This window comes from Paramacrobiotus metropolitanus, unplaced genomic scaffold (genome assembly GCF_019649055.1).
Source record: "Paramacrobiotus metropolitanus isolate TYO unplaced genomic scaffold, Prichtersi_v1.0 Parri_scaffold0000016, whole genome shotgun sequence".
NCBI classification, from domain to species: domain Eukaryota; kingdom Metazoa; phylum Tardigrada; class Eutardigrada; order Parachela; family Macrobiotidae; genus Paramacrobiotus; species Paramacrobiotus metropolitanus.
This window is the reverse complement of record NW_026570236.1, coordinates 632707-655793: the sequence shown is the minus strand read 5'-3', so window position 1 is coordinate 655793 and position 23087 is coordinate 632707. Positions and strand designations below refer to the sequence as shown.

Below are 23087 nucleotides of genomic sequence, written 5' to 3'. Positions count from 1 at the left end.
ATCTATTCAACACTTTTAAATGTCGCAATAGAAGTGCATGCTATAACCGGAAATGCACGCAGTCGGATCTTTCGATCTTTCCGACCACGGCTATCATGGAGTACAGACTACAGTTTCACACACGTCCGTACTCCGTAGTAACTTTGAGGTGGGAAACGTAGTGTAGTGGTTGCTAGCTCCCATCAGGCCATCTGGGGTTGCAACATTCAAAAAGCACGCGTGATCAGTAATCCCACTATTACACAATTTGGTTGATTTAGTACTTGATTCCATTTAAATTTTTGAAATCAGCTTTTTTATGTTTAGGATTACAACAATTACACGGATTTTTCCAAATATTCTCATTACATGATGGAACCACTACTGATTCACTAGGTATTATTATAGCCAATTTAAAGGTACTGTAACCTTACTGTCCTAATTGTAAGTGTCCTTACATAACGTCAACACGTTTGTCGACGCATAAATGTGGCTTACAGTTCGGTTGAGAAGTAAGAAAATAATTACGTACCCACCAATGCAACACTACCGATAGAAACAGTTTGCAATTTTTTCTCCGGTTTGAGTAGAAAATGTGCAATGATGTTGCGGGGTACTATTCAGCAACCAGCACGGACCGGTGAGCAGTGTGTAAACTTTGCTAACATTATAACGTGTAAGTAAGCCCACTTCTAGTTACAGTGCTTATCGTTAATGAACACCTAGAGCTTGCGACGTGATTCATGAAATTTCTTTAAATTTTCATTCAAAATTGTTCAAAGTCGAATAAAGGCGCGCAACAAATGCCAATAATTGTAGCTGATTCCAGCCAACAGAAATCCAATCCAACAAAAAGCGCAAAAAAGCAATCATTCCGCAGAAAATAATTAAAGGGGGAAAAACTGGAAAACATCATTCCACAAAAACAAAAACTTCACTCATTCCACCGAAGGTTAATAATCACAAAAGAGACAAAACTGTACTGCATCCTTAAAAACAGTATGGAACACACACCGCAATGCCGGATCTATACAGTGCAAGAAGAACCACTTATACAAACGGGCACATGGCGTATGGGCAGACCAAGCGGGGATTAATTATACACCGGCGTTAATAAAAAAAAGCGCGCGTTTAAATAATTAAACTGTCCAGAATAGCATATGTACCAACAAATACAACTTCTCTCAACAAACATTGGGGCGTAATTCCAACTGCACACATCATGCTCTTCGTCCGCAAGCAGCATTTCACGGCAGCAGGCTCATGCTTTCGTGCTTGATGGAGAGCGACGGCGGGGGCTGCGGCTCCACCATGGTGATGCCCGCGGGTGTGGTGCTGCTCGTTGTCGGCGTGGATGAGGGGGTCGTCGCCGCGGCGGCGGCGGCTTCCTCCTTCTTTATCTTCTTGCGGGTGGGCGTCTGACCGGTGGCCTGTAATGACTCTTTGCGGCGGAGATCGCACAGGATCTGCGACATGAAATGGTTGATCTGCGTCTCACTGGGAATGGGGATGCCCACGTTGTTGCAGTGATTGGCTACCGCTTCTGCAAAGATCAAAGAATATTTGTTTGTAATTCTCTCAAATTCGACCTCAATCCTCGTGCATCCACCGGCTGCAGTACAAATTAATTTTATTAACAACAATTAAAAATACTCATCATCTAAAGTACAAATGTCAAAACTCATTTACAATCAAATTATAACTCATTATTAAACATTTCTTCAAATAAAAACTCTTTACTTCACATATCTTAGTATCTACATCTATTAAGTAAGTACATACATAAGCACCACATTCACAGATACGTTGATGTACCGCACTTTATTTAAAGTATTAACTTTATGCTTAGCAATATGCTAAGACTTTCGAAGCCACCTAGGATCTACTACTTTATTAAAACTTTAATAACGTGGAAAATACTGAAAAACAAAAAAACTGTTTGTAAAAGAAATCGCGTCGTGACTGACAAGGTTGAACACGTAACACCCTACTGAAGTACGTCTTCGTTCTTCGTAGTACAGTGGCTTATCCGCGCCCGACGATCCCCACAGATCACCATAGCTAGACAAATTATTAACGAAAACTTTTGAAATGACTGAACTGTATGAACCAATTTTTCCAAAAATTTGGGGAGCAAGCAAACTCAAGGAAAATTTATTCACTCTTTAGTACGCATACGGTACCTGCAATGACGCGGCGCTTTTCCGTGTCCATCGGCTGCAGTCCAGTATCCACGGTCTTATCCACCCGACGTCCCACCACACACAGTCCAAGAAGCTCTTGAGGAGTGTGAAGACTGTAGAGATTGTTCCGCGCAATGGCCTTCCAGGACGTCGCCAGAGATCCCACCTAACACCGTACAAATGCGCGTAAATCAGAACGTAAACCAAACGAGCGAAATACACTCGAACTGCTCACCTTGTTTCCGGTGTGGGGCGTTGTCGGGGTCGCTGGTATTTCCCGTGGCGGACCATTCGGGGCGTTGGCTGCAGCAGGGCGCTTCTTTCGGGATTTGGCTTTCTTCGGCGTGGCCTGTGCTTGGGCGACTGGCTGGGGGGCTTGCTGCAATATCAATGAGATACAAGTGAATACCAGTGAAGCAATCGTCCAATAATGCAAACACCGACAAGTACACTTGTTCTTCCAACTTCAACAGACAACAATGAATAACCAACACTTACCGAACCGGTCACCACTGAAGTCGCCGCCATAGGAATTGAATTAGTGGGCAGAAGCTGTCCACTGGCATCGAAGATCCCGATCACCGTTCCTCCTGGGAACGGACTCAGAGAAGGCACAGACGCCACCGATGCCACGGAATTCTGCATCTGCGGCACTGCTGCAAAGAGCCAAATAATCAGTTCAATTACGATTAAAATTAGTATTATTTTATTAATAATATATATTATCATCGCCATTATTTAATTATTATTATATATTTTTATTCATTTATTTAATGTTCTCTTTATTATTAATTTTTTATTATTGCATATCTTACTTATTTATTTAATATTATCTTTGTTATAATTTATTTACTTATTCATTATCTCATAAAAACTTTATGATTTCATTTTATAATATTATTTATTACTGAAACACAACCATGAAAAAAATTCTTACTTTTTACAACCGGATGTGCGGCCAGAACAGGCGCACTGTGCGTCTGATGCCCGGAGTTGAGGCAGGCTTGTGTGGCCGGCCGTTTACACACATTACAATGCGTGGCCACATTGACCGCCGCCCCGCGTCCCAACCGCTCCAGCCAGTGGGCGGCGTTTTTGATTTTGGAGAAATCCCGCCCGCTGTTGAGCAACATGATGATGGCATCCATAGTCTTCAGGTCGAGATTGTTGGCCAGCATCAGGGAGAGCAGGGCCAGATCGGCCTGCAGGTCGTGCGTGTCGTGGATGGTCAGGGTGGTCCCGGCCGGGTGTTGAGCGGTCGGTTGGATCTGGATGTGCGTCGGCTGGCTGGCCTGGATGTACACTTTCTGCTGGTGTTCGGTGGGGTCGGCGATCATAGACGCCGAACGATTGGACATGAAGGTCGGCTGACTGGGTTCTGGCACAACTGCAAACCGAAAATTTCCATCAAGATTGTGCGAGGCGACTGGAAGAAATCAGAATAACACCCATTATTTGCAAAACATATTCCGTGCAAATTCCTGCAAGCGGTTACCAATTTCTATAACACATAGTTGCAACTTTCGTATTAATCCAACGTGCGAATGATTATTGTCAATTAAATTATCATAACTTTAATATTACGTACTCATAATAATCTTAATAATACTGTAGTAATTTTTCATTACTCCCAGTTTACAGCTTACGTGTTGTAATGCGCGGTAATTCATCGTATTAATTTTATTATTTATTGTAGTAATTTCAATAAACGTAATAGTTTTTCATTTTTTTCAATTTTACAGCTTACGTGCAGACGGTGCAGTAATGCATGTGCCGCGATTTATAACTGGATTTTCTAATAATGCAGTTAACGCTTATGAGCTCGCTCACGACCGAAAGTTGCCGCCTGAGGATGCCGGGGCAAGTGATCAGCCTGAGCGATGTCCAGACGACACGCTGAAGGGTGCCGTCGGTCACCCAGGTTATGATACAAGCCGCGCCGGACACCCCTTTATTGAAATCGAATTGGTACAAGCAGTATGAGAAAGAAAAACACGAGATAAAACACCGAACAACGTTGAGATACAATACAATGCGCATAAACGGGCGGGCGGGAGGGTTGCGAATTTTTCTGGCCGTGAAACTGCGTGTACGTGGCAAAGTGGCCCTGGAAGCATTCTGAAGGATGCAACCATGGTTGCCAAGACACGTGAGCTCGCTCTGCGTTAACGTCATTTAACGCTTGGGCGTTAAATGGCTTTAACGCTTATGAGCTCGCTCACGACCGAAAGTTGCCGCCTGAGGATGCCGGGGCAAGTGATCAGCCTGAGCGATGTCCAGACGACACGCTGAAGGGTGCCGTCGGTCACCCAGGTTATGATACAAGCCGCGCCGGACACCCTCAAACCGACAGGCAACCCCCAACCGCGCGGAGGCACACAGGAGGACTGCAAAGAAAAAATTGGGTTAATAATTAAATTTAGCAAAATAATTTGAGAAATAATTGCAAACTCGATAAAGAAAGCGCAACGAACAAGAATCTAGACAGAATTCATTTGATGAAAACCACGAATGTGTGTTGTATCGTAACACTGCTCGCAGACGTGTATCCGGTGGTGCGGGCAGGGCGTTGCACAACGGCCATTATTATAGTCTCGACAGATAACAGGGCGAGGACTGCGCGAAACTTGCTGCGGAGTTGCGAGGCTTTGTGTAGAAGAAGTGCTCAGGCTGGGAATGGTAGGGCTACCGGAACCAGTAGGGCTCACCCCGGCGCGCTGTGGGCAAAGGTTGGCGTAGTGAAAAGGATCCTTGCATATAAAGCAACCGAAGGGGGGAATTCCGGAAGTTGCAGGAGTTGTGGATGCATGAACAGCGGTGGCTAACAACTGGCTAGAGTTATCGCTTAAAGGTACAGAGCGCACCACATCAGCCATAATTGCAGAATCTTCAGAAAACCAGGCCAACTCAGCTACATCTGGGAAGGTCATTTTCTCCCGGAAACGGCGATCGTATTCAAGCCAGATAAACAATGGGCGCGATACGGACAAACCACGGATTATCTCAATATATGCGAAAAAACAAACGTTCTGAAACGAGCGAAGAGCAGAAACGCCTCCAACCACGACAGGAAACTTTCAATTTTTCGACGAGCGGGTGGAGCAACAGAGGGAACCAACTTTCCCTCAGCGTCAGACACAAATACCGTCCGTTCATTAGATGTGTCAAAATCGCGATTGTTTGGCTGCAGTTTGTTAAGATGAACGAATGCTCGCCGATCTGAGAGCGTCTTCAGGATCGAATTCTCCATTGCAGGTAGAGCCATGTATGCTGGTGGACGGGCGGGTGAGTTCACTTGGGTATTAGTGCCCACCAGATCAACTAAAGGAGGAAAAAACTGTTGAACATGGGGCATGGGGGCCACCACCCGTTGCTTGTCCATTAATGCGGTCATCTGGCTTTGTAGATTCGAGATGGATTCGGTCAGTGAATCAAGCTGGGTTGGGCGTTTCCCTCTATTAGATTTACGTGCTGGAGATGCCATTTCTACTTCTGGTTCCGACACTGAACTTCTAAGACGTTGCGCCTTTTTACGCGGCATGATAAATAAGGTCCTTTAAAGGTTTGCGAATTTAAAATTTGCGAATTTTTCTGGCCGTGAAACTGCGTGTACGTGGCAAAGTGGCCCTGGAAGCATTCTGAAGGATGCAACCATGGTTGCCAAGACACGTGAGCTCGCTCTGCGTTAACGTCATTTAACGCTTGGGCGTTAAATGGCTTTAACTGTTAAAGGTTTATGTTAAAGACTAAATCAGGATCCGGTTTTCACGTTAAATTGAAACTAATTTAAGTCTGAGAAAAATAAGCTGCAAACATTTTAAAGGGTGGCGTTGAAATCAAATGAAAAAGTGACCACTGAACATCCCAGTACAAAAACAATGGAACAGCTGACGCCATTAATCTTCATAATTCCCTGGGGAATTCCCTCATGTCCGTACCTTGTTGATGCATGTGCATCATATCATTCATCCCCCCGGTCGTCCCGGCCCCCTTGCCCCCACTGGCCACGCCCTCCCCGCCCATCCCCCGCTCCCCACAATCCCGGCACACCCGGTCCTTGTGGACATTGACCACATGGCGTTTGGCACTGGACTTCACCGTGAACCACTGCTGACAGCCATTGCACTTCCAGGGTTTCTGTTGGCGCGGCGGCGTCATATCCTTGACGAACAGGGACTGCTGGCACACCACACAGTGGACATCCGCCACGGCACTGTCACTCTGACTACTGCTGCCTGTGCCCCCGGCGCTGCTGGTGTCCTGCGGGGGTTGCTGCCCCAGCAGACTGGGCGGCAGCACCATGGTCGGGGGGTTACTGGACAGGCTGACGGTGCCGTTATGCATGCCTGCTGTATATCTATACAGGGATCGATGCAGACCAGACCACGGGAGGAAGATTAGTCACCTGCAAAACACACACACTGGAGATGCTGCGGATGCAGACGGGATGCTGCTGCTGGCCTCTGACGTGGCATAATCGGGAGTCGAATACTGTCCATGGGACAGGATTATTCCTGTATCCCGCTGCGGACGACATACACTTACAAACCTGGTTCAAATCGCTCCGCTAATTTGCTCGTCCTTTTATTAAGAAAGAAAAACTGGACTGTTGTACGTACTTATCAGAGAACATTCAGAAAAAGATTTCACCCAATTGTACGATACGAGTTCGTACCTATTCTGTACGTACAAGCTAAGGTACTCCGTTTGCAGATGCAAGTATCATATGCCTCGGCTAGGCTTTGAAAACACGCTGCATGGCTCGCTGCAGACAACTATCACTGTGCCTGGTCTGTCTGCTGAATGCTGATACGAATGAAGTCAAATCGCTTTTCACTGCGATGTTTTCCGAAATGCTCGACGCCAGTGGTGGCCGGCTGGTGTGTCGCGTGCATTTCCGTGGGCGTGGCGCAGCTTTTCAACCAATCATCACGCGTAAGCGGTGATATTCCGCCTCCGACACATTTTCCGCCTCACCCGCACACCACTGCCGCCAATCAGTCGATTGATCAATAAATGCCGCGGCAGATTCGTGAATACTTCTATTAGGACTGTCAAATATCAGCAGCCTGCTTGTATCTGCGGCACGACTGCTGCGCACGTATCGGTTACTCATTTTTTCCGCTATGACTAAGAGAAAAAAAGTGAAACATGTTCCCACCACTGATAACGGATACACTCGTAGAAATAAACACCAAATCTGACAGCACCGTGAATTCTGCAATAAATCTGCATTCAGTGCCATTCACTACCATGGACAACGCAACACAACAAGCGCAACCTTGTTAAGAAAAATAATCTCACATAGCTTAATAACATGTAATTAATTTTTTTCTTCATGTGTAATAAATTTGCTAATTAGGTGCTAAAAAAAACGAGGTGCGAAATTACTAATTAGGGGCAGATTCGCTAATTAATTAGCTGTAAATGTGCTAATTAGGCGTCAATGACTCTACTGTAGGTAGTTCATATTTTCGCTCAGTTACTAGTTATTAGGTTAATTAATTAAACCTCATTATCTTAAAACTTATTGACGAACTACAGTAAGTACAGCGTAATTACATACAGTTTAATGCAGCCTGGATCACTACGAATGTTTATTAGCAGCGCAGAATAATTTTAAAGAGTTGACAAGCGGTCATGAATGTGAGCGCGAATTATAAAACCGAGCTCAACAGCTCGGTTTTCTAATTCAGCAACTGATTCGCCATCTGACCAATGCGCGCGGCGTTATCAGTGAATCTGTCTGACTCACAAATCAGTGCGTGAGTTGCTGCGCACTCGAGAGTTTTGACCTAGATACAATTCGCATCAGAGTCCCAATACGTAGCATATTTGACAGCAACATATATCGTTGCGTGCTTTTTCTATCTCGTATGTACTCTATCTGTACGCGGCCATGCATGTTCCGCGACGGCGTCGCCCTTCGACTGTTTACCATCACCATTAAAGCCAACCGGTTTGATTTCTCCACCATACGACTGTTTACCACCATTCCGCTTGTCGGTTCGTCCCGACGAGAATATTAAAATGCATCATACCGTGAGTTGAAATAATCCGCTCAGATACTAAACCAGACGATCAATACCAGCCAACCAAAAGTGCCGTGTATTCAATCAGCGAATACACCATGCAAGTTGCAACCACTTATACACATTCCACAGCGGGCTTTAACATTTAACAATGAGCGGTCCAGCGGAAATGGAACTTAATAATAATTGTTAAGTAAGTAATTCTACAAAAATGGACGCCGGAGAAATAATCTTTCGAAAGCACAAACTGATTCAGGAATATTCCGCAGACGAAATATTAAACAAAAAAAGAGACGATCGACGCGACAATCACTTCAGCTGCCTCCCGGTCCGCTTCTTTTTATTATCCGTAGGCGGCGGAGGGGGCGAGAATGCAACTCCTCTTGGGCGTTTCTTCCCAGGCACTGCCGGCGAAAAAGTCTGAGCAGGCCATTGGAGATTCGGCAATAGTGCCATCAGATGCGGTTTCAATTCTTTATCCTGCAAATTTTGTGGATTACTTTATACTATAGGGAAATTCAGAAACCACAATAATCAGAGCTTTCAAAAATCGTCTATCCCGGTAAGCCCATAATAATTGCATGTAGAAACCAGACCTGGGCAGTTATAGAAAACTGGCCCACAGTTAGAGTTAAGAGTTACAAGGAGCGTGCGAGTTACGCTAAGAGTTAAGGTATTTATGCAGGAAAACCGAGTTTCGAGTTACACAGCGAGTTACGCTACCATAGACAATATATAGTATTTTTATGAGAGTTGAGTTAGAGTTAAGTTTTCTTCTGAGCGAGTTACGCTAAAGAGTTAAGTTATAACTCAATAACTCGAAAATAACTCGCGTTAAGTTAAATAGTTAAAATTAACTGCCCAGGTCTGGTAGAAACCAAACAGACAAAAATCTAAGAGAAAATGAAAAAAAATCTTACGTTGAACCATTCATGACTCCAAACTTGGTCAATAGTCAGCCGTTCTAAGGGATCTTTCTTGATGAGCTTCTCACAAATATCTCTTGCTGCAAAACAAAACACATTTTGTATTGTATGCAACCATTCGAAAATTACCAATACAGATATTTCAAACATGTACATTTCATAATTTAACTTCATATATATAATATGTATATTCGATAATTCAACTGCCGCTCACGACAACAAAAACTTAAAACTGACCAGAAAATTCATTACAGAATTTTTTTTAAATGCAATAAAACTGTACGAATTTACGGGATCATTTGTACAGATACCCGGTACTTGTACGAATTTACGCGACCAGAGACGGCCATACTAACTGATGCAATAAGCCTGTCTTCCCACTTACCGGCACGATCAATTTCTCCCCAAGCACTTTCGTACCACTTCACTCGAGCAGTTCTAATCTGCTCCGGTAACGACATATCTGGATAACTATTCGAGAACGGAGCGTAATTCACCAGCCTACAATTCAAGAGAATTCCCAATTATTGGAAAAACAGCAAAACTCTTATCTCTATCCACATTATTATTGTAAACTCAACCTTCTTGAGCCGCACTGTACCGGTACATTCTAATTCTTAAAATCTTATAAGCAGTGCAAATCCTAATTTAGAAATGTCTATTTACAAGAACACCGAGAAATAATTATGCGAAAGTGGACGGAGAACTTACAAAGTAAACAGGACAATCCCGATACTCCAGCAATCGACGGCTTTAGTATAAGATCCACCGTTGCCTTCTACAACCAAGATTTCCGGCGCAAGATAGGCTGGTGTTCCGCAGAACGTTTTCAACATAGTTGTTTCTGTCATCAGTTTGGACAGTCCGAAATCAGTAATCTAAAAGCCCCATAAAGCTAGATTACCTACAGTGATCCAGCACAACCTCTAAAAACAATGTAAAAACTGAAAACATAGAAAAGATTTGCCGTGTAGAGTAAGTATCATTTCCCAATTAACCATGCTTTTACCTTAATGACAAGCTTATCTATATCACCAGACGCCAGGATGTTTTCAGGCTTCAAATCTCTGTGCGTAATTCCCTGATCATGAAGATACTTGATGGCCAACACCATCTGAGCGAAGGCATTTTTCACGAATTTGCAGCGCCGTTCTGCTGGTTCATTCGCTAACCTGGGAAACCTGAAAAACAAACATCGATAAAAAGCGGCAAAATAAGGCGACGGTAAGAGAAGAGGTGCACAACTTACCAGTTAAAGAGATCTCCTCCTTCCGCCAACTAAAAAGACGAAAACGAATTCCATTAGATCTCATATATGCGGCGAAATATACCAAAAAACGAATGCAGTAAAACGCATCATCAACAGCAGAACTTATGCTTTTGCTGCAACTGAATCTAATTCTCCAGTTTTTCTGTACTCGAAGAGAGCGATTAGAATGCCAAACCTCGTACTATACGTAAATAACCGGTCTCCGCAAAATTACCTCTAACACAACAAAAACCTTATCCGACGTTTCCGACACTCCAAACACTTTCACAATGTTAGATGATCAATCTTGCGCAAGATTTCCACCTCCCGTCGATCCCAGTCCTGTTATAAGCAAATAAGCTGTCCATCATTGCAAAATACATAAGCCTGGCAGCAAACTGCTGCGAGTTTAAGATCGAAGAGCTTTACCGCTTCCGTTGTGTCACCATCCAGTGGCGTTTCTTCCGGAATTTTCTTCGCCACCAGCAATTTACTGATGATTTTGACCGCATACTTCTTGGCCGATTGTGTCTTGTCAAAGCACAGATACACCGTGCCACACGCGCCTTTACCCAGCTGCTTCGACACATGATACTTGGCGGCAAAATCATCCGGCACCGGAAAGGGAAGGTGTTGGGCTCGTTCTTTGAAATACCAAGCTAAATACAAAACCAAAACATAAATTTCGCGAGTCACACAAATGAACCAACGCATTCCTAATATAATTAAGTTACCGTCATTTCTTGCCCAAGCCAAAGAAATCCTGTCTCCGGATTTCAATATCTGCTGGTTCCCTTTTCCTAGAAGAAAAATAAAAAAAACTTGAATAGTACAAACCTAAAACCATTAGGCCTTAGCATCACCAAACTGTCTCAAACCAATCGCTATTATTCGCTACACGCATCAATCACGCAATGACGCATAGTTGATTAATGGTAATCTCTGTACGCACCAAGGCACCATCAACAAAAAAAAATTCACAGAGCAGAACTCGTGTAAATTGTATTTCAAGCACAAATCCGTTGACGGTAAAAATTTAAGCATTTCATTTAGAAAATTTGTCTCTACACAGTAATATTTTTTTTATAATCATTCCTGTCCCGTCCTACGGTTTCTTAATTCTGATTGATAACCGTACGAACCGATTTTTCTACCATCCACAAAAGTTCCATTGGCGCTCTCATCCCGCAGCGCAATAAGCGGTGGATTTCCATGCACCTGTATTTCCAGAAAAATGATTTCTTGAATAAAGAATTCAGTGGATCATCCACGACACAAGGAAAGCGAGCATACCGACCTTCACCAGGGAGAACTGAAGCTTGGAGAACATCTTCTTCATCTTCTCATGCTGCTCCGTCTGCGACGTCGTGGAGCCGTCATTCAGGTCGTTCAGATTGTAGTCGCAGTCGTGATCGCGGCCGAACGTGTGCGTATCCTCCGTTACACCTGGAAGAGAACAGTTCGTAGTTTTCGCAGCTTTTCTGATTTCAGCGCTGTATCGCGAGACCGCGTACTGAAGAGACGGAACGCGGGATGAATGGGCACGAGCTGGCCCAGGCAATTCTCCTCGTCTTGTTCGGAATCAGCAGGCGAATAGTCTTCGATTTCGTCCTCCACTTTCTGGGTCGGAGACGCCTGTGATCCGCGAACTTTGGGTTCATTGGTGTTCTCATCGTCTGCCATGGTTTGCAGGATGCAGCAGCACGGAACAGGCACAAGTCGAAGAAAAAGTACTCAGTACAGTGTTTTAACCCAGGGGTGTTATCCCTAAAATAAGAATCATCGATAACTGCAGCAAAATCAAGCTGCTAGATCGAGACTCAACCGGAAATCCAGAAGTCACCTGAGAAGTCAGTGCCAAACGAAGAGTGACAACGAAAAAACTGACAAAACCAGTAAAGTGAGTAAACTGTAAAAAAAATGAAAATTAATGCCGATGATCTCCTAGCTCACAGGTAACCGGCATACAGGGAAATGTCAGAATGTAGTTTTTTTTATTTAGACATTCGTACCGTCATATCAAAGGAAAACAACTGGGTTTTAAATTTTAATATTTTTCTATGCAGGCACGCAGGCAGAATTCGCCAACAGTATCCGTAAACAAAAAATTCAGCTAAAAAAGAGGTATTCGAATTTTGAAGTTGTGAGTTGCCTTAATTTGCCTTCGTTTGATCACCTAATTCACCTTGTCTTGTAGCCTTGACTGCCTTGTACAATACAGCCGCACCAATGCAGCTTAAGCGATAAGATCTCGGTTACATAACCGGAAGTGATAATAAAAAATATAAATCATATAAGTAACGTCATAAAATAAAATTAATATAACTGATAATTCAATAGCATTACAAATAAATTATTAAATACTCTTAATTCCTTACTTTCCTTTAGCTTTCTATCGTCTGTACTCACAAAACAAAGGATGATATTCAATCTTATGGTTAGTTGACCGATGCAAGTACGTGAAAAGTGCTGGCTACTGAAACAATCCGGCCATCAAATCATTATTGAAACAATCAAAAGAAGATAACTTACTTAATTACTTATCCCGTATGAACATTAACATACTTGAACAAACAAACTATCTATCGCCCCAACGTTATAACCGATGATAATTTTGATTATTAGGCTGTGGGAAACCGCGGGAAAGGTTCGGACAAAGCTCTCAGCCGGCAGAAACATTTTAGCTAGGTTTGATTTACCCCCTATCTGAACCTTCACAACGCTACCCGATCCGCAGCGCAAAGCGTTCTGAAGTGATCCGAGCACTTTTCAAAAACTGAAAAAATCTGTTGCATGCTTGCATCATGATATACGTTCGCCACTTACTGTATGCCAGGAGGCGCTTTTGAAAAGCAGTTTGTGGAATTGTTAAACAGCCTTGCTAGTTTTGTTTTCGATTTGTTCAATTCACAATGTGTGCATACCATAGCTTAATGCAGAAAAAAAGTTAAGTTTGAAAACGAAAGTTTATAGTAAAAGTTTTGAAAGAAACGTTTGATTTGCGATTTAAGGGAATTTCGTTCAGCATGGAGGTCTACGAGGCGGTCTGCCATAGACCCCTATGCTGAACGAAATTCCCTTAAATTGCAAATCAAACGTTTCTTTCAAAACTTTTTACTTATAAACTTTTCGTTTTTAAACTTAACTTTTTTTTCTGCATTTTTTAAGCTATGGTACGGACGGATTGTATGAGTTTGAACAAATCGAAAAAACACCAAACCTGCAGGGGTTGCCCAATGCGCAGCTGTTTTGGTAATTCCACAAACTGCTTTTCAAAAGCGCCTCCTGGCATACAGTAAGTGGCGTACGATATACTCCTAAAGATTTCGGGAATAATTTTGACATTAATAAAAGTGCAACTGTATAAGTTTTTGTCAGTTTTCCATGTCATCGTACCGTACTGTTGCGTGCAAGATTTTAACATTTCAATGAGGATATTTTTCCGTCCGCTGCTGCGTGTCATCAGCCATTCGTGCACACGATGCGGCGGCAGTCTCCTTCCCTGTTCTTCCACTTCTGTATTACGGCAATCCGCGGCGCACCTCGATCATTACCCTCCATTTTTAGGAGGTGTACGGCACAAATCAACGCAGGAACTTAGCGCTTTGTTTGTCCCGGTGCCTGTCGAGCCAGCGGCGCGTGTGGATGGCGCTGCGGATGTTGGCGAGGAAATCACGGGCAAGCTGGACCGCGAGGAGCTCCTCAAGGCGCTCAATCTCTTCTACCGTCGCTCGGAGATTAAGAAGCTCGCCGAAGAACATGGGCTCGATAGTAAGTTTCACTTCAACAAGACTCTTTCTTTCTTGATTGTGTAAAAATCCGTGTCGTCAAACATAAAAAAGTAGTACAGCACTCTTCGCTCGTTTATTAGTTTGGTTCATTGAATTTTTCCCATGGAGATTGAAGTGCACATTATGGGGTTTTTGATTAAATGTTTTCTGGACAAAATAAACTTTGTTGACAGATTATTCACGATAAAAATTTTGGGCATAAAATCTCTGCGTTTCCCGTTTGTGCAATATTAGTTATTCGGTAAGCATTTATTTATATTAGCGAATTTCTAAGCCTGGAGGATGCCACTGCTCTACGGAAACTCGGTAATCGATAAATATTTGGTCAGAAGGCTCATAATTTTGCCCATGTTACCGTAATTATTGTCAAAAAGCGATAATATCACTTGCACCTCCCAGTTTTTCAGGGTTGTCTTCTGATTTCGTTTCATAATTTGTTAATCGTCAAATTTTTTTTATTAGCGAGGCTCTTCCACCAAGCCTTCATCAGCTTCCGCAAATACTGCGCCAAATCGTCTTCCCTGCCGCCGGAACTGCACATTTTATTTAGCGATTTAATTTCTGGTGCGGGACACATCGATGATCTATTTCCCTATTTTCTCAAGCATGCCAAACAGTGTTTTCCCCATTTGGAATGCATGGAAGATTTGCGAAAAATCAGTGATTTGCGCTCACCGGCTAACTGGTATCCGGAAGCCCGCCTGCTGAGGAGGAAAGTGATATTTCACGCTGGACCGACTAATAGTGGAAAGACGTATGAAGCCATGGAGCATTTTCTCAGAGCAAAATCCGGCATTTACTGTGGGCCTCTGAAACTGCTAGCTAGCGAAGTTTTCCATAAAACAAATGGCAGAGTGAGCAGCAAAATTTCCGATCTTTTTTGGAAAATTTTTTGGTGGTACTACTCGTACTGTTACATGTACAGTATCTTAATTTCCTAAATGCATAAAGTTCCGGTGTTCACAAGTGCTAAAGGTGAACACCTGCGTTTTCTTCTGAATTCTTAAATTTTTGGTTGTTTTAAATGAGCAGTTAAATGTTAATAGAAGTATAGTGGTTAAATGAGCTACGACTTTAACGGGACTGACCATCTTGATTTTCACATAGCCAGCCAGAATTGGCCCAGAATACTATCGGTACTGTGGTGTTTGTAGTGCACTGGCTTAGGTTGGTGGACTTAAAATTACGTTAAAAGTGTATTCGTATAACAGTATCGCCCTTGCTGTGTGAAGTACTTCTTTCATTACTCTTCTTTTTTTCCGAAGTAAAGTATTCTATTTTTCGTGTTGGCCTCCATATCTTATTTCTTGAGCAGGGAGTAAAATGCGACTTGATCACCGGTGAAGAACGGCGTTATGCTGATCCCGAAGGGAATCCGTCCGCACATGTGGCCTGTACAGTGGAGATGGCCAGCTCCACAAACCGATGTATGGACTAGCTGTTACAAGGAAATGTGTTCGTGTAACATTTATCTTGCGATTTTTTTAACAGATGAAGTGGGAATCGTGGATGAAATCCAAATGATTCGGGATAATGTTAGGGGTTGGGCCTGGAGCAGATCTGTCCTAGGTATATTGGGATGTTGTGTTTGTCAGTTTCTCGTGCCATTAACTCCACGATGTGATGATTTATTATGAGCTGATAATGATCTGTGCAACGTTCCTGATTTTTGCCAGGATTATGCGTAGACGAATTGCATATTTGTGGAGAAGGCTCAGCTATCGAACTAATTCGCGAGATGCTGCTAGATACGGGCGAAGATCTGGAAGTGAAAACATATAAACGCCTAACACCGTTAACAGTCCTTGATAAACCTTTACGTAAGTGCACGCTTCAGCAGGCGTCAAATGGCAATCATCAACTATGCCGATTATCACAATTTTTGGTGATCTTTTTTGCATAGAACAGCTCGGCAGATTTGCAAAATTTTTATGATGATATCTTTTCAGAGTCTATGGATAACATTCAAAACGGGGACTGTGTTGTAGCCTTCAGTAAAAACGATATCTATTCAATCAGCAGGCAGATTGAGCAGCGAGGGATGAGCTGTGCCGTTATATACGGCGGGTTACCTCCTGGTATTTACAGAATACACTTACCTGTGGAATTATTTAGAAATACATTCTGCGTATTGTTTTTAGGGACGAAATTGGCACAGGCGAAGAATTTCAACGATCCCGAACATGAAACTAATGTCCTCGTCGCCACAGATGCGATCGGCATGGGTCTTAATCTGTATGTGTTCAATCGTGACACGAATACTTCATATCATGTCGGTCGTACTTATACTTGTCGGTTAAGATACTTCATATCAACGTTTTCGGAATATATAGTTGGTTTTTTTATGGCTTCAAATCAATTGACAATAGTAACGTTAACGAATGTTGTAAATATCCTTGTAGGCTGCTATAATTTAAGGTCAGGTCTACGCGCGAGAGTACTCACGCGCGTAGCCCTTTGTCTACGCGCGAGAGCTTCTGCGCGTAGTAGTTTGACTACGCCCGAGAGCTCTCGCCCGTAGTAAAACTTGTATAGAATCGGCTACGCGCGAGAGTTTTGTTGTTTTTTATTTTCATAAACGAGCAATGATAAACTAAAATTTGGCACAAATGCCGCAGCATTACAGATAATAATTCTAAAATCATAATTTGAGTTCAGAGAGCAGTATCTCTTCGTTAGGCGGCAGCTTCACTGCTTTTCCCACCGCTTTGGCTTCTTTTGCCGAAACGCGTATGATTTGAAAGGTGATCACAGTCTTACTACGGGTATTTCGCCCCTTTGTTTTTGGCGGTTGCCTCAACACTCCCGTTATAACGAGTCCGCGAAACCATTCCCGAAATTTTCGGTCGGGGTAGTAATTTGCTATATGGATAGGTTTTGCAGCAGCAGGTCATAAGCAAATGCAGACGGATAAATTTAACAGTTGCTCCTCACCGGCGACTGTCCGTATACTGCGACGTACTCAGTTTCGATCTGACCGTTTGAATCCGGGAAACAGAACATACGAAATAGTTGCAACTTTAGAAGATTTGTTGGCTGTTGTCCCGTCGAGCAGAATATCCTTACAGCGTCAGGCTTCAGACAATCGTACAGTACGCACACGTGGTGAGAAACAGCAGACACTGACCTTAGATACCTCTCGCGGCAGACTCAGTAACGGCAGTGCCCAGCGCTCGGCCGACTTCCGGAATCGGAAGGCTATGCATTACCGTTGACTTTGCAATGTTTGACGTAGTCTTGGTGTTTTACTATTTAGCGATGTTAGCCTGCGTTAGAATCTCGTCCTCCCGACGCCCCTGTCGTTTTTCTTTGCAAATTCTCGTCCCTTGGTTAAAACTGTCTTTCGTGATGACTGTCGCGAACATTCTCGTCGACCGACGCGTCGCGTTGATGGTACCCGCGATGATGCGAAGTGAACGTATGGTTTGCAAATTGCAACCACTCCTCAGCGTCGTTGTGATGGACTGGTGGGTAACCTGCTCGTCCTTCCCGTGTGGGCGATATTCGCCTCCCTTTTTATAGATTGGGCGGGCGGAACTGTATGGGAAAGTTGCATTGTGCGGATGTGTTTTCGATGTCCTCGCGTTTCGTCCAGGGTTTGCAAAAACTTGGTTGATCAGTTGTCCTTGATCTTGGACAACTTTTACAGCTGCTTTGTATGACATAAAACGATCTTCAGTTTTAAGCAAAGGCGAGTCCATTTTAGACGAGTAAACAGTACAAAATTAAAAATTGCAACCGTCACAAGTACCGGTAGGTAGCTCAAAGCCTCAAACTGCTTAATTGTGCCGGCTTGTAATACGAAATTATGCTGGCTTGTACACAGTTCTGGTATATATGCAAGAAATTATTCGGACACTAGTATAACATTAATGTTGACCTTGGTTGTTAATTCAGATATAATAATAGTCAGTTCAAAATCGATAACTTTCTAATTTCGGTAACTCGCGCGCGTGGTTATTTGACTTTGCGCGAGAAACTCTCGCGCATAGTCAAAAGTACTACGCGCGCGATACTCTCGCGCGTAGCCATTTCGATAATTTAAAGGGTACAACTCGTACAGCAGCAGTCGTTTCCGCACGTATCTGCACTAAACTGCAAATGTTACCGAATTTTAGGAAACAAATTTGTTTCAAAAGGTAGGGAACTGTTTGTACCATAACTAAATAAATAAGAGCAAAAATTTTAGGAAATTACAATCATTTTTGGTGACTGTATTTGGTATAAATGATATTAGCTGCAGTCTTCCAACCTTTTTTCATCACCTGTGCCACTCCACCACTTCATCTGGTACAGATATAAACGTCTGCAGTGTGCACATACTGCGTAATAGTGCGTATCCTCAACTTGCCATAAACATACTTGTTATACGGTTGCGCAGAATTTAATAAGTTTTGGTCGGTCGTAAACAGTTTCCAGTAACACCATTGTAGTTTGCTATGTTTCATAGGAACATCAAACGGGTGATATTTTATTCCTTGCTCAAACCGAACGTCAACGAAAAAGGCGAAAAAGATATCGAGTTGTTGACAACGTCGCAGGCCCTGCAAATTGCCGGCCGAGCCGGTCGTTTCGGTACGCAGTATGAGAACGGCGAAGTTACCACATTTCGGGGCGAAGATTTGCCAACATTGAAAGACATTCTAGCACGCTCGGTAGATTCTATCGAGGTAAGCTTCCTTTCTAACATGCGCGGATTGTTTTTATTGTATTGTCGGAATTATTTTGTTAATTTTATATTACTGTCCAACAGGCAGCTGGTCTTCATCCAACCGCTGATCAAATCGAACTGTTTGCGTACCATCTTCCGAATGCCACCTTGTCGAATCTGATTGTAAGTATGGACGCTTATTTTAAAATTGGCTTTCCATTTTTCTTTAGAAGGTAGTTTAGTTTGTCCTCGTACTAAAATTTGCATAGCAGCTTTTCTGTTGAAGTGCATAACCATAACTAGCTGTATTTAAATTTCAGGATATTTTTGTCAGCATTTGTCAAGTGGACCATTCGTTGTACTTTATGTGCAATATCGAAGACTTCAAGTTCTTGGCCGACACTATTCAACACGTCCCCTTGCCGCTGAAGACTCGCTATGCGTTCTGCTGCGCTCCCATCAGTCGCAAACAACCTTTTGTGTGCAGCGTATTCCTCAAAGTAAGCGTTTGTCGAACCGTACACATCAACAGGAAGTTTCGTAAAAATCCATTGCTGTCAGATGTTCTTATCTCGTTGAAGCTAGCCAACAAGGAAAAGCTATTGCGAAGTCGTTCATGCGACAACAATCTAAAAAAGTTAACAGATTTTATTAAATTTTGCCGTAGTACGTTTGCGAATCGAACGCGCTTCCGGTTTTACTGGAGTGGTGTTTACAGCCGCAGTACTACGCCAGTTCGCATTACATGCCTTAATATTTTGCGTTGGCGCATTTACGTAGCTCAGCTCATTGTCGGTTCAGCTCGGACTAAGTACATATTTAATTACACATACTTCGAAGTATGCATTTCGACGATTTTGTAGTTCTGTGAAATTTCCCAAGTAATATGCGTGCTGCAAACTGTGAAAGACTTTTCTGTAATATTTGAAAGCACATTCCAATCCCTTCATTTGTTTTTTTCACAGTTTGCCCGCCAATTCAGTCGTGGAGACGCGCTAACGTTTGAATGGGTGACTGCACAGTTGGGCTGGCCATTCGAAGTACCGCAAACCATCGCCGAGCTGCAGCATCTGGAGAACGTGTTCGATGTGTTTGATTTGTATTTATGGCTGTCCTACCGCTTCACTGATATGTTCCCCGATGCGGTACCTATGCGAGCGGCACAGAAGGATCTGGATAAAATTATCCATGAGGGAGTGTCGCAGATAACCAAATTGATCCTTCAGCAACAGAGTTCCGGTACATTGTGATTTGATTGCATATTTTTCTGTGCTTACGTATTGATATGCTAAAATTTACTACGAGTATAGTATTTACCAGACAGAAATTTCGAAATTAAATTTATTCATACATTTACTTGTTTATTAAACTCAATTTAATTAGCTTAAAATTGTCTTTCTCTAAATAATCTGTTTGGGATAAAGTGTGGAAAGAATCGTTCGACACTACAATGATCTGTTTGTTTTTGGTTTAGAAAATTTGGAGGATATTGCCAAGAGCAGCGGTGGAAGGGATTCATATGTTGTGAAGAAGCTACGCTCGGCGGTTAACCAAATGCCCAGAGCCGGCAAAGCGGAACGGTCCGAGCCTCCGGTAGTTGTATCCACGCTGCGACGGCCGCGCGGATCAAGTACTAAAAGATGACAGATGTGATGCTAATGCTGCTGTGTAATGCTGCGGCTGTAGCTACTAGCTACTGTGTTCTTCCTGAAATCCGTGCTTATTAGTTTGATTGTCGTAGGAACACAACTGTTGTGCCTACTGCTCATGACTGAAATCATTGAAAAATGATAAAGGGGTAGTTCGTGAGCACTTGCGGTGATAAAAACGAAGCTTCGAATAAAATAATATCACGCTACTCCAACGGATGCACAATACAAGAGTCAGGAATAGAGCATGTAGCCAGTGCTAGCCACTTCTATCTCGTTGTCCAAGGATTGGTTATGAATATTTTACTGCCGTGTTGCCACTGTTGTGTTCCGCATTTCAATCGGGTGCAAAGATTTTTTATTCCAGTTGTTTCGTGTTTTGTTTCGACGGTGCTGTGAGCACGTACAAATTACCACAATTTCTGTGACCATTAACAATAAATTACTCGTAGTTAGAAGGATGATTAGCTAGCACGCAGAAATACTATATATACAGAACATTATAGACGTGTGTCACTCTTAATTAAAGAGTTAGGCTATACCAGTATATTGTTCTAAAGACTTTGTATCTGTGTTGCTCATAAGAACACTGGTCGATCGGGCCAAGCAGTATGTTTCCTTTCTAACAAAGTAAAAGACCATAACATGTTCCCGGAACACGCGGCCATCCAATCACTCGGTGCCACTTTATTAATGTTAGCAATGATAAAACAACGATCGGCACAGCACAGACAACACCAGAATCACTCGTGACCTGACACTAATATACAAAGCGTACTATCCCTGAAGTAACCACATCAGAAGTAAAAGATGCTCAATAATGCACAAACAGTCTGGTCTGATACGGTACAATGGGATCAGTGATGGATTTACAACGGCGCCAAGCGATGCAGTATTTTGTGAAAGCCACGTTTTTATTTCTTCTTCTTTTTCTCGCCCTCCACTGGACCCACAACGGATACCCGGTCAATGTGCTCCAGGAGGATGTTGGGCTCCAGAACGGGGCTCTCAAAGGCCGGGGGATTCTTCATGTATTTGTAGGGACCGAGGACCTTCTCGAACTGAAAGGGGTCCACTTTCCAAATCTATATAACAGCACAAGAGCCTTTTATGCCATTGATTAACCGAATACTTTGGCGAGAAGTTCACTCAATTCACATTAATATTAGTGCCTCAGTTAAGTATCAACGTTGGAGATCTAAAATATTTCTCTTTTATGGCCTACAACTTCTACACTAACCGCTACCGCAAAAAAATATTTTGTAAGAGAATAGGACAAAATAAATTACAAATATCGCAAATTCACCAAAAAAAACATTTACACAACATATTCCTGAAGTCCCGAACAACAAAATGTACCACTTCTAGAATGGAGTGCAAGAGAAAAAGTAAGTACTTTACAATCCACCAAAATAAAGTTCAAGATTCAAATAAAAATATCAACCATCAGTTCACTTAACCATACAGAAATTAAACGTCATCGTTTACCAGGTAATGCATATTACACTAATACATAGTAGTATTCCAGCAAAACGAACTACACTAATTTCTTAATTTGTATATCTTAACTCTTAATTAATTTTGTTAAAGTGTTAAGTAACAAGCAGCTGGTCGAACGGTGCTGTAACACATTCAATACATCAAATGAGTAAAACTAAAAACAATTCTTAGATAATATTAAAGTCAGCCATAACGTCCTAACCAGGAAAACGCGAAAACAAAGGTTTCAGCAGTGTCAAAGCTTTTAAATGCAAGAATTAAGTCTACCCAGTGTACAAATGAAAGCATTTCGGTTCACGTTCCACAAGTCGCAGCGACGCCAATGCCATAAAAGCTCGCACTTAGGAGAACGTTTAACATCCCAAACAAAAATTTCATACAGGGAAAACTAAATTTTGAGAAGCGATTCTGATCACTCTCCAGTTTCACTTTAAATTAACAGAATTGCCTAACTATGCCAGTCTGGCAAGATAAGCCAAGAATCTACTTGGCGCAGTAACTGATCACATCGTCGTTCTTTACTTGCTATAAAGTTCTTAAAAGGACCACACTGTACAAAGACCATAACTCACATATATGCACGTCGCGACGAAAAGCCCTGTCCCGAATGCCATCATCAGATTGCCCTTGGCATTGCGTTTATTCTGGGCCTCCTGCCAGGAACCTTTGGGAATTGGGAAGTCGTTCAGTGTGGCTTTCCTGTACGCCGCCACTCCATACAAGGGACCACTACCACCTCCATGCGACGCCATCCGCCGCACAAACACCCGCCCTACAATCCCACATCATGGATTAACTGCATCCTGTTTTCTGCTCCATGAATCAGACAAACCATCGTATGCAGTACGCGCAGAAACACTCAAACTGCACAGATTAGGATGGTAACGAGATTCGTACTGGATACAAGTACACATGACGAAGTCATTCGTGCAGCATCATACAATGACATACATACCAAATGCACTCGACATTCCCGAATACATAGTACAATCCGAAGAGGAATAAGAATGCGTAAGAAGGAATTTACATATAGAACAATCAGGATAAAGATGCGAAATAAAAAATTGCAAATTTCACGAATATGTATGAGCACTTCCTAAGCTGGTGAAGTGAGCTTATCAGCACTG

The 23087-nt window shown here is 42.8% G+C and overlaps 4 protein-coding genes across 8 annotated transcripts; 1 reads left to right on the top strand and 3 right to left on the bottom strand.

Moving 5' to 3' along the window:
• Positions 1–728: 728 nt before the first annotated feature.
• On the bottom strand, positions 729–6983 carry LOC129585221 (uncharacterized). Of its 5 annotated transcripts, none has more exons than XM_055477824.1 (7): positions 6838–6983; positions 6101–6567; positions 3100–3549; positions 2661–2818; positions 2398–2541; positions 2163–2328; positions 729–1522 (listed from the first exon to the last, which is right to left on the bottom strand). In XM_055477824.1, exons 2-7 carry the CDS (start codon positions 6504–6506, stop codon positions 1227–1229), a joined length of 1620 nt encoding a protein of 539 aa, XP_055333799.1. In that variant the 5' UTR covers positions 6507–6567; positions 6838–6983; the 3' UTR covers positions 729–1226. The 5 variants fall into 5 exon arrangements, with proteins under 5 accessions (XP_055333799.1, XP_055333800.1, XP_055333801.1 ...); XM_055477825.1 differs by having other exon boundaries at positions 6853–6983; XM_055477826.1 differs by having other exon boundaries at positions 2661–2815; positions 6712–6969.
• Positions 6984–8128: 1145 nt separating this feature from the next.
• LOC129585414 (serine/threonine-protein kinase Chk2-like) lies at positions 8129–12396 on the bottom strand. The gene is made up of 12 exons (XM_055478078.1): positions 12382–12396; positions 11884–12278; positions 11667–11815; positions 11512–11587; positions 11104–11169; positions 10799–11028; positions 10370–10398; positions 10130–10301; positions 9832–9998; positions 9506–9621; positions 9115–9200; positions 8129–8674 (listed from the first exon to the last, which is right to left on the bottom strand). The coding sequence occupies exons 2-12, from the start codon at positions 12050–12052 to the stop codon at positions 8504–8506; spliced, it is 1431 nt and encodes a 476-aa protein (XP_055334053.1). The 5' UTR covers positions 12053–12278; positions 12382–12396; the 3' UTR covers positions 8129–8503.
• A 1252-nt stretch (positions 12397–13648) lies between these two features.
• On the top strand, positions 13649–20620 carry LOC129585367 (ATP-dependent RNA helicase SUPV3L1, mitochondrial-like). Its single transcript, XM_055478013.1, has 12 exons — positions 13649–14140; positions 14623–15014; positions 15476–15587; positions 15652–15729; positions 15837–15980; positions 16110–16238; positions 16302–16395; positions 18611–18830; positions 18914–18994; positions 19132–19311; positions 19777–20050; positions 20286–20620. Exons 1-12 carry the CDS (start codon positions 13798–13800, stop codon positions 20453–20455), a joined length of 2217 nt encoding a protein of 738 aa, XP_055333988.1. The 5' UTR covers positions 13649–13797; the 3' UTR covers positions 20456–20620.
• Positions 20621–21129: 509 nt separating this feature from the next.
• LOC129585370 (uncharacterized) lies at positions 21130–23075 on the bottom strand. Its single transcript, XM_055478018.1, has 3 exons — positions 22916–23075; positions 22533–22732; positions 21130–21545 (listed from the first exon to the last, which is right to left on the bottom strand). The coding sequence occupies exons 1-3, from the start codon at positions 22941–22943 to the stop codon at positions 21375–21377; spliced, it is 399 nt and encodes a 132-aa protein (XP_055333993.1). The 5' UTR covers positions 22944–23075; the 3' UTR covers positions 21130–21374.
• Positions 23076–23087: the final 12 nt, after the last annotated feature.